Consider the following 13,817-nt stretch of genomic DNA (forward strand, 5'->3'; position numbering starts at 1 on the left):
GTTGATATGCATGCTCATCTAATAATAATATAATTTTTTTTGTTTTTTATTTTTTTTTATTTTAAGCTTAAATTCATGAGGATCTAGTTTCTAGGTCTGGGTTTTTATTTTTATTTTTTAATTTTTTATTAATTTTATTTTACATTTTTTAAAATTAATTAAATTTCCAATTTTTTTTACTGTTTAGAAGCTTAATATTATTATCTTTTGTATCTGGGTTTTACAGATCTGCTATATTTAGCGACGGTGGAGGCATAATGTCGTCGCTAAGTAGAGAGTTAGTGTTCTTGATCTTGCAGTTTCTTGATGAAGAAAAGTTTAAAGAAACAGTTCACAAGTAAGTTCTTGATTTTGATGCTTATTTTAATACTTTATTAGTTTTTTTTAGTTAATTTGAAGTAAAAATGTGTGCTTTTGATGTTTATTTTAATATTTTATTAGGTTTTTTTTTTTTGGTTACAGTTGAAAACTTTAAGTAGAATTGTGAGATTTTGATGCTTATTTTAACACTTTATTAGGGTTTTTTTAGTTAATTTGTTGGATTTGAAGTAAAAATGTGTGATTTTGATGTTTATTTTAATATTTTATTAGGTTTTTATTTTTGGTTAAAGTTGGAAACTTTAAGTAGAATTGTGAGATTTTGATGCTTATTTTAATACTTTATTAGGTTTTTTTAGTTAATTTGTTGAATTTGAAGTAAAAATGTGTGCTTTTGATGTTTATTTTAATATTTATTAGGTTTTTATTTTTGGTTAAAGTTGGAAACTTTAGGGAGAATTGTGAGATTTTGATGTTTATTTTAATATTTATCAGGTTTTTTTAGCTAATTTGTTAAATTTGAAGTAAAAATGTGTGATTTTGATGTTTATATTGTATGGGATTATATGTTATAATAGGCTTGAACAAGAATCTGGGTTTTTCTTTAATATGAAGTATTTTGAAGATGAGGTTCATAATGGGAATTGGGATGAAGTTGAGAAGTACCTTTCCGGGTTCACGAAAGTGGACGATAATCGGTATTCGATGAAGCTATTTTTCGAGATTAGAAAACAAAAGTATCTTGAAGCATTGGATAAGTAAGTAGTTAGTTACATTCACTAACCTTAAGGTTCTTGATTACTAAAGTGTACTTGAATTTGTTTGGTAGACATGACCGATCGAAAGCCGTTGAGATTCTCGTGAAGGATCTTAAAGTGTTTGTGTCGTTTAATGAAGAGCTTTTTAAGGAGATTACTCAATTGCTGACTTTGGAGAATTTTAGGTATTGTAAACATTAAACAAGAATATTAATCTTTTAGACATTGGTTTTTGATTGATAGTTTGGATCTTTGGATTGTATTTTAGGGAGAATGAGCAACTTTCTAAATACGGAGATACTAAATCGGCTCGAGCTATAATGTTGGTTGAGCTCAAGAAGCTTATCGAAGCAAATCCCTTGTTTCGTGACAAGTTGCAGTTTCCTAATCTCAAGAACTCGAGGCTTCGGACTCTTATTAACCAAAGGTTTAATTTTTATCACATTTGCATAATATGTGTATCTTGATGATCGGTTTTTAGTGTTTGAGTAACTTATTTGTGTGGTTATTTAGTGGTCAAATTAACACTTTAGTCAACCTAAGCATATCCGAACATATCCAACGCACCATGTTTTATTACAACTGATTATCTGATTTTGATTATTCAAGATAGTTTAATCGTTTCCAAATCGCACGTTCAAACACACCTACGTAATGTTAAATGTAATTAAACAAATAGTTGTACTGCTATGAGTGAGGTTATACCGGGTACGCTTGTTTGTTCGTGTTATGGCTTATATTTGTGACATTTTGTATGAAATTATTGTGTATTGTAGCTTGAATTGGCAACACCAACTTTGTAAAACACCTAGGCCAAATCCGGATATCAAAACTTTGTTCGTAGACCATTCATGTGGACAACCAAACGGTGCACGCGCTCCATCGCCTGCAAATAATCCACTTCTTGGTTCTTTACCGAAAGCCGGAGGCTTTCCTCCTTTAGGGGCACACGGGGTTTGTCTTTAAACCACTTTTCATTGTAACTACTCGGTTTCTTGACTTTCTTTGACTAATTAGCGTCTTTTTCACATGTGAAGCCGTTTCAACCGACACAAGCTCAAGTTCCAACTCCCCTTGCGGGTTGGATGTCTAATCCACCCGCGGTATCTCACCCTGCGGTCTCCGGTAGTGCCATTGGGCTTGGTGGGCCCTCTATTCCTGCTGCGTTAAAGCATCCGCGGACCCCACCGACGAACCCGTCTTTGGATTTCCCGTCTGGGGAATCTGATCATGTGAGCAAGAGAACAAGGCCCATGGGCTTAACCGATGAGGTGATTTGGTTTCAATATTCCAAATAAAGTTTAGCTTACTATATATTAGAATGCACTTATTAAACAACTTCTTACGTAGGTCAACCTTCCGGTCAACGTTTTGCCGGTGTCATTTCCGGGCCATAGTGGTCATAGTCAAGCTTTTAACCCGTCCGACGACTTGCCCAAAACTGTTGCACGTACTTTGAACCAGGGTTCATCACCTATGAGCATGGATTTTCATCCTATACAACAAACATTGCTCTTAGGTAAGCTAGATTAACTTTTTTTTTTATGTTTAATTTTCTTTAATAAAGACTGAATTGTGGTTCGACAACTTCGATGCGTTAGTTGGAACGAATGTGGGCGACATTGGATTATGGGAAGTTGGTTCAAGGGATAAATTGGTTTCGAAAAACTTCAAAGTTTGGGATCTTAGTGCATGCTCAATGTCTTTGCAGGTATGTTTATTCTTAATTAGCCATTTATTATTTTATTATTATTATTATTATTATTATTATTATTATTAAAGTATCATAAATCTTATTGTTTTCATATTTTTAGGCTGCTCTTGTTAAAGATCCCGGGGTGTCTGTAAATCGTGTAATTTGGAGTCCGGATGGTTCATTGTTTGGTAAGTCTTGGAAAACTAGTTGGTAGCATAATATGTGAGCTTGATTGTCGCCTCGACTTAGATCTTTACGAAAACATAATAATAATAATAATAATAATAATAATAATCTTGAATAAAAAAGACAGATTTTGGATGGCTTTTAACCTCTTTGACCTCCTTTTTAGCTAGTGTTTTTATTTGACTCGTTTGAGATAAAAAGTCAACGCAAGTCAACCAATCTAGAACTAAGCGGATCGAAAATGACACGTTGAATAATTTATGCACACAGGAGTTGCTTATTCAAGGCACATTGTTCAAATATATTCATATCATGGAAGTGATGATGTGAGACAACATCTAGAGGTACGTGTACTTCCGTTATGTTGACTTTGACTTCTCTCTATCGTAAATAATATATATTAAGTCCGTTCGTTTATCTGATTTATAGATTGAATCTCATGTCGGTGGAGTAAACGATCTTGCATTCTCTAGTCCGAATAAGCAGCTTTGTGTGATAACTTGTGGAGATGATAAGACCATCAAGGTTTGTATAGAATATATATTTGTTGGTCAACCATATTTGAAAATATTAATATTTTTGGTGTCTTACGATCTTGTGGTTATAGGTTTGGGATGCAGCAACGGGCGCAAAACAATACACTTTTGAAGGTCATGATGCTCCCGTTTATTCCGTATGCCCTCACTACAAAGAAAACATTCAGGTAAGAATAAAAAATCTTTAAAAAAGAAGAAAATTTGTACATGTTTTATAGCGTAAAAAAGTATAAAAATGTTGACTTGTTGAAAAAAAAAAGTTTGTACTTGCCACTGATTTTTTTTTTTGCCTCAGTTCATATTTTCAACGGCTCTTGACGGGAAAATAAAAGCGTGGTTATATGATAACATGGGTTCCCGGGTGGATTACGAGGCTCCGGGTCGTTGGTGCACGACAATGGCATATAGTGCTGATGGAACAAGGTTAGTTGCAACCTAATTGATGCATTGACTCTTATTAATGGTGGAAAACAAGCGGGCCGGGTGAGTTAGGTAATGGGTCAAAACGATTAACTTTTTGTAAAGGTCGGGTTTGGGTTGACTGGAAACTGGAAAGCCTCTTTTTGTTCAAAGTTTCTAAATTCTTTACAAATATTTAAAATGTCAAATGTGATTCTAAACATCATATTATTTACCTGTTTGACCCGTTACACCCAAATTTATGTATAGTATATGGGTCAAATAAACTGTTCAAAGTTTGTAACTTTCTTGATCTTTTGGTGATTATATTATTTAAATATTTAACCAGTTACGGATGACGATACAACCCTGATGTGTACAGGTAAATGGGTCGATTAATATGTTCATAGTTTGTAACTTTCTTGATCTTTTGGTAATTATATTATTTGTCCGTTTGACCCGATACTGATGAAATACAACCCAAAATGATGTATGCATGTAAATGGCTCGATTAATATGTTCAAAGTTTGTAACTTGATCTTTTGGTGATTAATATGTTATTAATGTATATAAGTAAATGGGTCGATTAAATGCTCAAATTTGTAGCTTTCTTGATCTTTTGGTGATTATTTCAGGCTATTTTCATGTGGGACCAGCAAAGAAGGCGAGTCACACATAGTAGAATGGAATGAAAGTGAAGGAGCTGTAAAAAGAACATATCTTGGGTTCCGTAAACGATCTTTAGGCGTTGTGCAATTCGATACGACTAAAAACCGCTTTTTGGCAGCCGGTGATGATTTCGCTATTAAATATTGGGACATGGATAATGTCCAACTTTTAACAAGTGTTGAGGCTGATGGAGGTCTTCCGGTAAATAATATTCATTTCATTTAAAAAACAAAATTTGATCTTCATTGAATCTAATTTGTCATTTAATAAAAAATGAAGGCGAGCCCGCGTATCCGGTTTAACAAAGATGGTACTTTATTGGCTGTTTCTGCTAATGAAAATGGAATCAAAATATTAGCAAATACGGACGGTCTTCGATTACTTAGAACTTTTGAGAATCTTTCTTATGACACTGCATCAAGAGCTTCTGAACCTCCAAAGGTAACCGAAAGTCTGAAAATACAGTTACATTTATTTTTACATAATACATTATTTCATAATAATTGTATTATAATTTATAATTTTCAGCCTACATTAAACACAATAACGGCTGCGGTTGCCGCTAGCGGGGCTGCAATGGCGGAGAGGGTGGCCTCTGGTGGTTCTGTCTCGGGAATGGTGAGTTTGAAAGAAAAGTTTCCGGTTTTGGATTTTATTAAATGGTCTTTTTTTTTAAATTATGAAATATAATATTTATTGTTATGGTAGAATGGAGATAATAGAAGTATGGTGGATGTGAAACCGAGAATCACTGAAGAAACGAATGACAAATCAAAGATTTGGAAACTTACTGAAATAAGCGAAGCTTCTCAATGTCGGTCACTGAAGCTTCCGGAAAACATGCGAGTTACAAAGGTATGTTAGTCTTTTTATGACATGGTTATATAATAATAATAATAATAATAATAATAATAATAATAATAATAATAATAATAATAATAATAGTGTTAATGTAACCATTATTATATGCTGTTGATTATGCAGATATCAAGATTAATATATACAAATTCAGGGAATGCTATTTTGGCATTAGCATCGAATGCTATACATCTGTTGTGGAAATGGCAACGTAGTGAGCGCAATTCAAGTGGCAAGGTAAGTTTGACTTGAGTCAAATTTTGATAGTCATGGTCAAGGTTTGACCTTTGAGGTCAAACTTGTTTCTGCAGGCGACAGCCAGTGTTTCCCCTCAACTATGGCAACCTTCAAGCGGGATTTTGATGACAAACGATGTGGCGGTAACCAACCCTGAAGAATCGGTTTCCTGCTTTGCATTGTCCAAAAATGATTCGTATGTGATGTCAGCATCAGGTGGAAAGATTTCTTTATTCAACATGATGACTTTTAAGGTAATTATGAGTAAATTTTTAGCATCAAATTTCAATGGAAGTTTTAACAAATAATCGCCTTTCAAGGACGTTGGCGGTTGAATCTTACATAAAATGTGCTTTGATTTGATGTTTATATAGAACAATGCTTGACATTAAAAGTCAACTGTGATGCAGACAATGACAACTTTTATGCCTCCACCACCAGCAGCTACTTTTCTTGCTTTCCATCCTCAAGACAATAATATTATTGCTATTGGTATGGATGACTCGACCATCCAGATATATAACGTTCGTGTTGACGAGGTAAATCAATGTTTGACATTAAAAGTCAACATTTTGTCCAAAAGTTTACTTCTTTGTAATAAATAATTGTGTGTCAAATATTAGTACAAAATTCATATTATTTCAGTTATGACATCAGATTCTGTATTAACTGATTTAAGATGTTTTAAGCTTTGAAAGTAGACTTTAGGTGACTTTCGGGCCCACATTCTTTTAAGCTAATCTTTGTGTAGATATAATAAGAGAAAGAAACTTACCACATTATTTGGAGTAGGCGACGGGTAGGATGAGTTGGAAACGGGCCAAACTGTACGGTTTAAAACGGCCCGAGTTTAGTTGCTCAAGAAACACTTTTTTGTTCACTTTTTGTTATTAAAAATCTTTTTTTAAACTTTCATGAACAATTAGCGCGCCAAACACTTTTTAACTCTTCATTTTAGCTTTTTATTAACACTAAATTTTTTAGCTATATATATATATATGTATGTATGTATGTATTTTTTTTGTTTTTATATCTTTGACCTTAAAAACATTATTAGATTTTGATACTTCTTTCTTATCTACCTTTTTTCTGTGTTTAAGGTCAAAAGCAAACTTAAAGGGCACTCCAAAAGGATCACGGGTCTTGCGTTTTCGCACGTGCTCAACGTTTTGGTCTCATCGGGGGCAGATGCTCAGGTTAGTATGTTCATTAACCACCACACAACTTCAAGAATTTGCTACCAAGATTCTTAGTTCTAGTTTTTTTATTTGTGTTTTTTACTTAATTTTGTAGATTTGTGTATGGAGTTCTGATGGATGGGAGAAACAAAAAGCAAGATACTTGCAACTTCCACCGGGAAGATCACCGACCGCGCAGTCGGATACGCGCGTGCAGTTTCATCATGATCAAATCCATTTTCTTGTTGTGCATGATACACAGCTAGCTATTTATGAAACAACAAAGCTTGAATGTGTAAAGCAGGTAAATAACTCTTCTTTTAATATTTTCTAGAGGTGCAAAATAGGTCGATTGGATAACGAGTCAAAGCGGGTTGGGTCTATTTTCTGATTATTTTTTTTATAAAATATTAATGTGTTAAATATGATGCCACGTGCTTTGTTAGCCAGCGAATATTTAAATAATAAATGATCTAGGAGGTTTTATGCATCAAACATAGAGGGGTTGCGGTGCAGCTTGTTGCTCGCTTACCTGCCTCTTTATTGTAATCGGATCCTTTTGGTAACTTATAATGGATTTGAAAGTATATCTATAAGAAAATTTCATTAAAAAAAAGAAAAAAAAAAGAGCTATCTTCATAAAAAGTCAACCAAATTTGGTTTGACTTCTTTTCTTATAACCAACTTAATTTAAAAGATGAGAATCATCAAAATTTCATGAAATTTGGTTAAATGGAAAAGACACCGACAAATCATACGCCACATCATCAGTTTGACCGGTTATTAGGTCCTATTACCTTAAAACGAGTTCTCTAAAGTTTGTCACAATAAATCAAATCTTTTTGTATCATTTTAACCAAAGTTGGTTTATTTTTTGGCAAATTGTCCTTAAAAATACAATTTGACTGACTTTTGACTTGTTTTTTTACCCATTACTGATAAAATACTCACTGACTCGTTCATAAGCGGGTCGAAATTATCAGTATCTAACAATCATGTATTTAAATCTTTGTTTTTTCAGTGGCTGGCACGCGAATCTTCTGCCCCTATATCACACGCAGTGTTTTCGTGTGATAGTCAGCTCGTGTATGCAAGTTTCTTGGATGCAACTGTCTGCGTGTTTACAGCTTCTAATCTTCGTTTACGCTGTCGAATCAATCCTTCTGCATATCTTTCTCCCAGTGTCCCAAGGTAAAAGACTCATCAAAATGGTTTCTTTATATGCAAGCTTCAAACTTTTTTGCTCAAAATGCTTTATTTTTTGTGCAAAGTTTCAAACTTTTTGGTAAAAAAATGCTTTATTTTTGTGCAAAGTTTCAAACTTTTTGGTAAAAAAATGCTTTTTTGTTTACAAGTTTCAAACTTTTTGATCAAAAGGCTTTCTTTTTGTACAAGTTTCAAACTTTTAGTCAAAATGTTTTTTTTTAATCCAAATAACATTATTTTTTTTATATGCAAGCTCAAAATGCTTTATTTTTTTAGCAAAGTTTCAAACTTTTTGGTAAAAAAATGCTTTCTTTTTTACAAGTTTCAAACTTTTTGATCAAAATGCTTTCTTTTTGTTTCAAGTTTCAAACTTTTAGTCAAAATGTTTTTTTTTTTAATTTTATTTTTTTAATCCAAATAATATATTTTTTTTGAGACAACGTCTCATTAAATATTGTTTTTTTTAGCAGCCCAAGCGTGCATCCGTTGGTAATTGCTGCACATCCACAAGAACCAAATCAATTCGCATTGGGGCTGTCAGACGGGATGGTGCATGTTTTCGAGCCACTTGAATCTGAAGGCAAATGGGGGGCCCCACCACCGGCTGACAATGGTTCAACAAGTAATGCAACAGCTGCATCCGTTGGCGGCCCGGGTGCTGAACAAGCCCAGAGATAACCGAGTTATTTTCGTGGCAATCATTTTTGGTGGTGCATGAAAAAAAAGTTGTAATTTAGTTGGTGACATGTAGATCTAACTGATTCTGATTCTGTTTCTGTAAAGTTGTACTAGGTTTGATGTTTTTCAAGATTCTCCAATGTACCAAAACATGTGGCAAATACACCATCCAATGTTATATCAAAGTTGTGAAAACTTGTCAAAAATCTATCTTTTAACAAGATTTTAGATTCTTGTTTTTGAATATAGTCAATAGTCGAAATCAAACCGTCATAACTTATTCGGTTGAGGGTTGAGTTTGGGCGTTAAACAAGTCTGGTTGACGGGTTGAACTTGATACGACCTGGAAATTTTGCCAAGACACGTAAAGCTGAATGCAACTTGTGTTTTCACGGGTTGATGCGTGATGCGCGATTCGTTTCTTTTGCATATTAATAATTTAAGATTATATAAAATACACACTAGGTTTAGGTTATCAACATAAGACAGAGAAAAAAATATAATAAACGCGTTAAATGCTTTCGTTACATGTGTATAGTGATTTGAATTAAAATTGTCCCAAACTTGTTTAGGCTAACTCTAATCAAAACCCGTGAATTTTGTGTTATCATGAATTCATGCCCGTGGTTATAAATGTCTTTCGAATGTAACTAAATGGTTCAACTCATATTATCTTATGGCATGGTTCAAGGATAACTCGGGAGGGGTTGGACTTTGTGTTTGTATCGAAAGGGAACACCACCCCATGCATCTGGTACCTGTGAAAAAAACGATATAGATGGTGAACTTGCCAACGATGCCGAAAGTTGATGTTAATAGAAAAACATTCAAAAAATTTAAGAAAATGAAGTATAATAATTATAGAAATGATAAATAATAATACCTATTTAGCGCTGATAATCTTATTTGAATTAATTAATTGAAAAATGGTTATTCAGTGAGTGAGACGAAAAATGAATGTATTTTCATGGTTTTGTGACGAGACAGACAGAGAAAAAGGGTGAGTGCATAATAGCTTAGATGGGTGGGATGTACTCCCACCACTCTTTAAAACCATAGAAAAACGACAAACACAAAATATATGGGTTTAGTTGGCCTTCTAGTTTAAGACTACGGGCTAGTTTGGGTTGAAAATATAAATATAAATAGGCTATAGTGGGCGAAAAAATGAGAGATTTGATCTTTCTGGTTTTCTAGTCTCAAACACTACAATTTATTTGCAAATATTATTCACATCGAATCCAACAACTTCTACATCATCACTTGATTAATGGAGATAAAGATACCGATGTAAATACTCTAACCTTGATAAATTTGGTTAAACATTGAATAAACTTGAATGCTCTAAGCTTGATTAATTTTTGAAAACATCATCACCTCGACTTTCCACGACCCCTCTGATTTGCCATGTATACGGTTGTAAACCAACCGATTGTTCGTCGAATTGTTTGTTAACTGTTCGACATTGACAATGGGATCTTTTGGAAGAAAAAATTAACGAGCATGAGCCTTTTCGCCAAGTGGAAAATGTGTTTTTGGACTAATTTGGCCAAATGTAATTGATCTAAAACAAAGCTAATAAGATAAACGAGAGATCAGTAATCGAAGTTGTGAAAACTAGAGGGGGGGGGGGTATAATGTTTATTTTCGCTCGGAATGAATATTGTTTGTGTTCTTAAACCGACAAGGTATTTCCTAAATGAATAAACGTAAATAAGTAATTAATGCCGTTCAGTTAACTGTTCACGAACTATTCATATAAATTTAACGAGAGAACACGAGCCCGAGCCACGTAGGTTATAAGGACTAGAATACCTGTAATAATGAACCACGATCAAATCCGTGAAACAAAGCTCGTCTCGTCTCGGCTCTCCCAACCGAACCGGCGATCGAACCCATCGGCTCGATTGTTGCAACTCCCGGCGACACACGGAACTAACCACCGGTAATCCCCAAATTCTAAACCCTAACTTTATTATTATTATTATTATTATTATTATTATTATTATGTTTGTTTAGGGCAATTATATTAAAATTGATACTGTTGCTTGATTACAGATCTGTTTCATCACTCGTAATAACTTCTCAATTGCTTGCAGTTTGTTTTAGGTTATACGGTTTTTAGCAGATATTGATGCTTCTAGGGCTAGCTAAGTACCATAGCTCGTGTTCGTGTTCGTTTATATAACTGTAGTCAAACATGAACGCATAATCGAACGGTTTTTGTTGTTAATATTCGTTTATTAAGAAACTGGACGTGTTCGTTTGTTTAAAATCTAGAAGAACTGTTCATGAACGTAAACAGAAATAAACGAGCATAGATAAATAAGCTTAAACAAGCATAATTGAACAAACGTAAATGAAGTTACGAACCTATGCAGTCGATATATCAGTGATATATCGGTTATCGGTCCCTTGGTTTAAATAACGGTTAGGATATCGGTACCGATAATTTTGATTGATATATCACCGATATTAGTGCTGTAAGCCTGTAAGTATTAATTATTAATTTTTAGTGTTCAATGTTAGTGTTTTAAGTGTTAATCTGTTTCTACTTGCTATGATTGTTAGTGTTTTGCGTTGCAAAAGGTTAATTTGTTAATGGTATGAGAGTATATTGAATTATAAATTATTAGTGCTAAATTTCTATATATGTGAATTTATTTGACATGATCTTAAAATTACTCGCATCCCACCGATATCTCATATATTGGTCCTTGACTGATATCTGGTATTTTTCTGCACTAACTGTTTAGACGAACACATAAACCAACATAAGTTTGCATCAATAAACACAAACAAACAAGTCTAATACATCATAATTCATCCAAGAGCACTTCTTTATCAATGGTTTAAATGAGTCCTTGTATGTTTATATTTGTATAACTATAACTACCTACGTATCTATTAAAATTAAAACGAACATAAACGAACAATCATAAACAATCAAACGTAAATAAGCGAACATAAATGAACGAACAAAGCGTGTGTTCATGTTTGTTCATTTAATTAATTGAACAAAAAGTTTTGTTCATGTCCGTTCATTTATTAAAAAAGCGAACTTCCCGCCAAACAGTTTTTCAAAATAAGTATATCTTTTCAAATACTTCAAAGATTTTGACTGAAATTCAACAAAGTTTGACCTAAGTTCACCGACTTTGACTGGTACTGATTCTAGGAGCCAATTAGGTCAAATCAAATTGGCAGCTCTCTAATTTCTGAATAATCGGCGCCTAGACCCGGTTTTTACAACACTGCTTACTAGCATTATGTCTCTATCAAAGCTAGTTTCTCTGTATCGGTCTTGGTTTCAGTTGTTTCAAGTAAACGTGTTTTCCTCTTTCCACTCCGTATATTGTTACTTATAATCTTTGTAAATAACCTGATATTTAGTATTTCTTTAGTTCAAGCTGTGAAATTTATTTGGATCTGGTTTTTTACAGTTGCTTATCAATTTGACTGAATGAATATTTAAATTGCTTTAACAGAATGCTCTCTGTTGTTTACAGTTTTTATGTTTTTATGCACCAAACAGGCTTATAAAGACGGTTCAAAATGCTGCAAAATTTACCTCACCAGATGATCCAATCACCAGCCAGATTAGGTCTTCCAAACCCTAATTCACCATCATTACAAACCTCCACACCGCCGAAATTCCCGTCACAGATCCAACAATCACACCCATCCAATTTACAGCCGAATCTACTAACCACACCGACTTCGTTAACCCTGCTACCACTTCTTCCACCGTTATCTAGGGCTCAATCAATCCTTCTAAGAATGGCTTCACTCACAACAAGACTCTTTGAAGTATCACCAAACCAAAGTCAATGGCTCAGCACGTTTCGTGGCTCGTTTCCCACGTTTCTCCCGACCCAAAACTCATCCTCAACCGACTCCAATCCCACTACTTCAAAAGAAGTCATTTCTTTAGTTTCGTCTCTCCAGTCTCAACTCTTTGAAGCCGTTAATGAGCTTCAAGAGATTCTCGACCTTCAAGACGCGAAACAAAAGGTCACCCGTGAAATTTGGTCAAAAGATGCTGCGATTCTGACTTTTGCTAATAAACTTAAAGAAGCCGAACGCGTTCTTGATATTCTAGTCGATGATTACTCGGATTTCCGCCAAACGAAACGGTTGAAAGTTGATGCGAGTGGTGAGAGCACGTCGACCACGACAGTTGCAAGTCGGTTGAATTTGTTGGATATTTTGTCGTACGCGCATAGAATAAGCTACACGACATTTGCGCCTCCGGAGTTTGGAGCAGGGACAGCGCCTCTTCGTGGCGCGCTGCCGCCTGCTCCACAGGAGGAGCAAATGCGTGCATCTATGTTGTACGCGTTTGCCGACTTAGATGTTGGATTACCAAAATCTGTTGACAACAAAGAGAAGTTTCCAATTGAGCCCTTTGCTGAAAACCAGACCGATAATAACACACTGCCCGGGATTCAGGACATGCTTCCTCCGAATATTGTGGTTCCGTCGGGATGGATGCCTGGGATGCCGGTGCAGTTGCCGAGCGATTTACCGATTTTACCCCCGGCTGGATGGAAGCCCGGGGACCCGATTTCTTTGCCCCCGTTGGAGTCTCTTCCTGTTCCTCCTAGGATTGAGGAACAACAACCTCTTCAACCGGTTCATGTTCCTCCGTTTGCTAAGGGCCCACAACCGATACAGGTTCGACATGTTCAGTTGGATATTGATGATGATAGTAGTAGTGGGTACAGCACTGATGATACTTCTGATGATGAAGATTAAAAGAATATATGCATGTAGTTGAACTTATGGAGTATGAGCTGTTAAATGCTGCGAAGTCGGTACGGTTTACTTATGCTTTTAACATGCTGGTAGCTTAATATAGTATGGGTATGGATTATAATTTAAAGGAAAGTTTTATTGCTTTGTTTTGAAAAGTATATTATGGTGGTTTAAGTTTTGTTTAAGAGAATGTTATGGCTGTTATGTTTATGGGTTATATGATCATTCGAGTTTAATCGATTTCATTTTAGTTTAATGCTTCTTTTGTTTGATATTTCTGACCAGTACGCATTTTTTATCAAACCCCGGTATGACCTGGACCAAAATGACGTTTATGAAA

At 34.7% G+C, this 13,817-nt stretch overlaps 1 protein-coding gene and 1 pseudogene across 2 annotated transcripts; both read left to right on the forward strand.

The window, feature by feature from the left end:
* The first annotated feature begins 226 nt into the window (after window positions 1-226).
* Window positions 227-8,831, forward strand: LOC143570003 (protein TOPLESS-like). Of its 2 annotated transcripts, XM_077055771.1 has the most exons (24): window positions 227-337; window positions 897-1,076; window positions 1,148-1,261; window positions 1,345-1,503; window positions 1,853-2,030; window positions 2,114-2,347; window positions 2,427-2,595; window positions 2,678-2,787; window positions 2,891-2,960; window positions 3,229-3,302; window positions 3,388-3,483; window positions 3,566-3,661; window positions 3,790-3,917; window positions 4,529-4,763; window positions 4,842-5,003; window positions 5,091-5,180; window positions 5,271-5,417; window positions 5,547-5,657; window positions 5,732-5,911; window positions 6,068-6,196; window positions 6,758-6,853; window positions 6,951-7,139; window positions 7,857-8,026; window positions 8,509-8,831. In XM_077055771.1, exons 1-24 carry the CDS (start codon window positions 258-260, stop codon window positions 8,717-8,719), a joined length of 3,408 nt encoding a protein of 1,135 aa, XP_076911886.1. In that variant the 5' UTR covers window positions 227-257; the 3' UTR covers window positions 8,720-8,831. The 2 variants fall into 2 exon arrangements, with proteins under 2 accessions (XP_076911886.1, XP_076911885.1); XM_077055770.1 differs by having other exon boundaries at window positions 4,842-5,180.
* A 3,404-nt stretch (window positions 8,832-12,235) lies between these two features.
* On the forward strand, window positions 12,236-13,597 carry LOC143570001 (mediator of RNA polymerase II transcription subunit 4 pseudogene; annotated as a pseudogene).
* The last annotated feature ends 220 nt before the right edge of the window (window positions 13,598-13,817 follow it).

Source organism: Bidens hawaiensis, unplaced genomic scaffold (genome assembly GCF_021521415.1).
Source record: "Bidens hawaiensis isolate Kalapana, Puna unplaced genomic scaffold, B.hawaiensis_p1.1 tig00024811_1, whole genome shotgun sequence".
NCBI classification, from domain to species: Eukaryota; Viridiplantae; Streptophyta; class Magnoliopsida; order Asterales; family Asteraceae; genus Bidens; species Bidens hawaiensis.

Excerpts from the sequence above, each read along its gene's own strand:
- LOC143570003 (XM_077055770.1), top strand. The coding sequence starts at position 258 with ATGTCGTCGCTAAGTAGAGAGTTAGTGTTCTTGATCTTGCAGTTTCTT. Across the intron at positions 3,303-3,387 it reads ATGTGAGACAACATCTAGAG|ATTGAATCTCATGTCGGTGG; the intron begins GTACGTGTACTT and ends TCTGATTTATAG. Across the intron at positions 6,197-6,757 it reads ATAACGTTCGTGTTGACGAG|GTCAAAAGCAAACTTAAAGG; the intron begins GTAAATCAATGT and ends TCTGTGTTTAAG.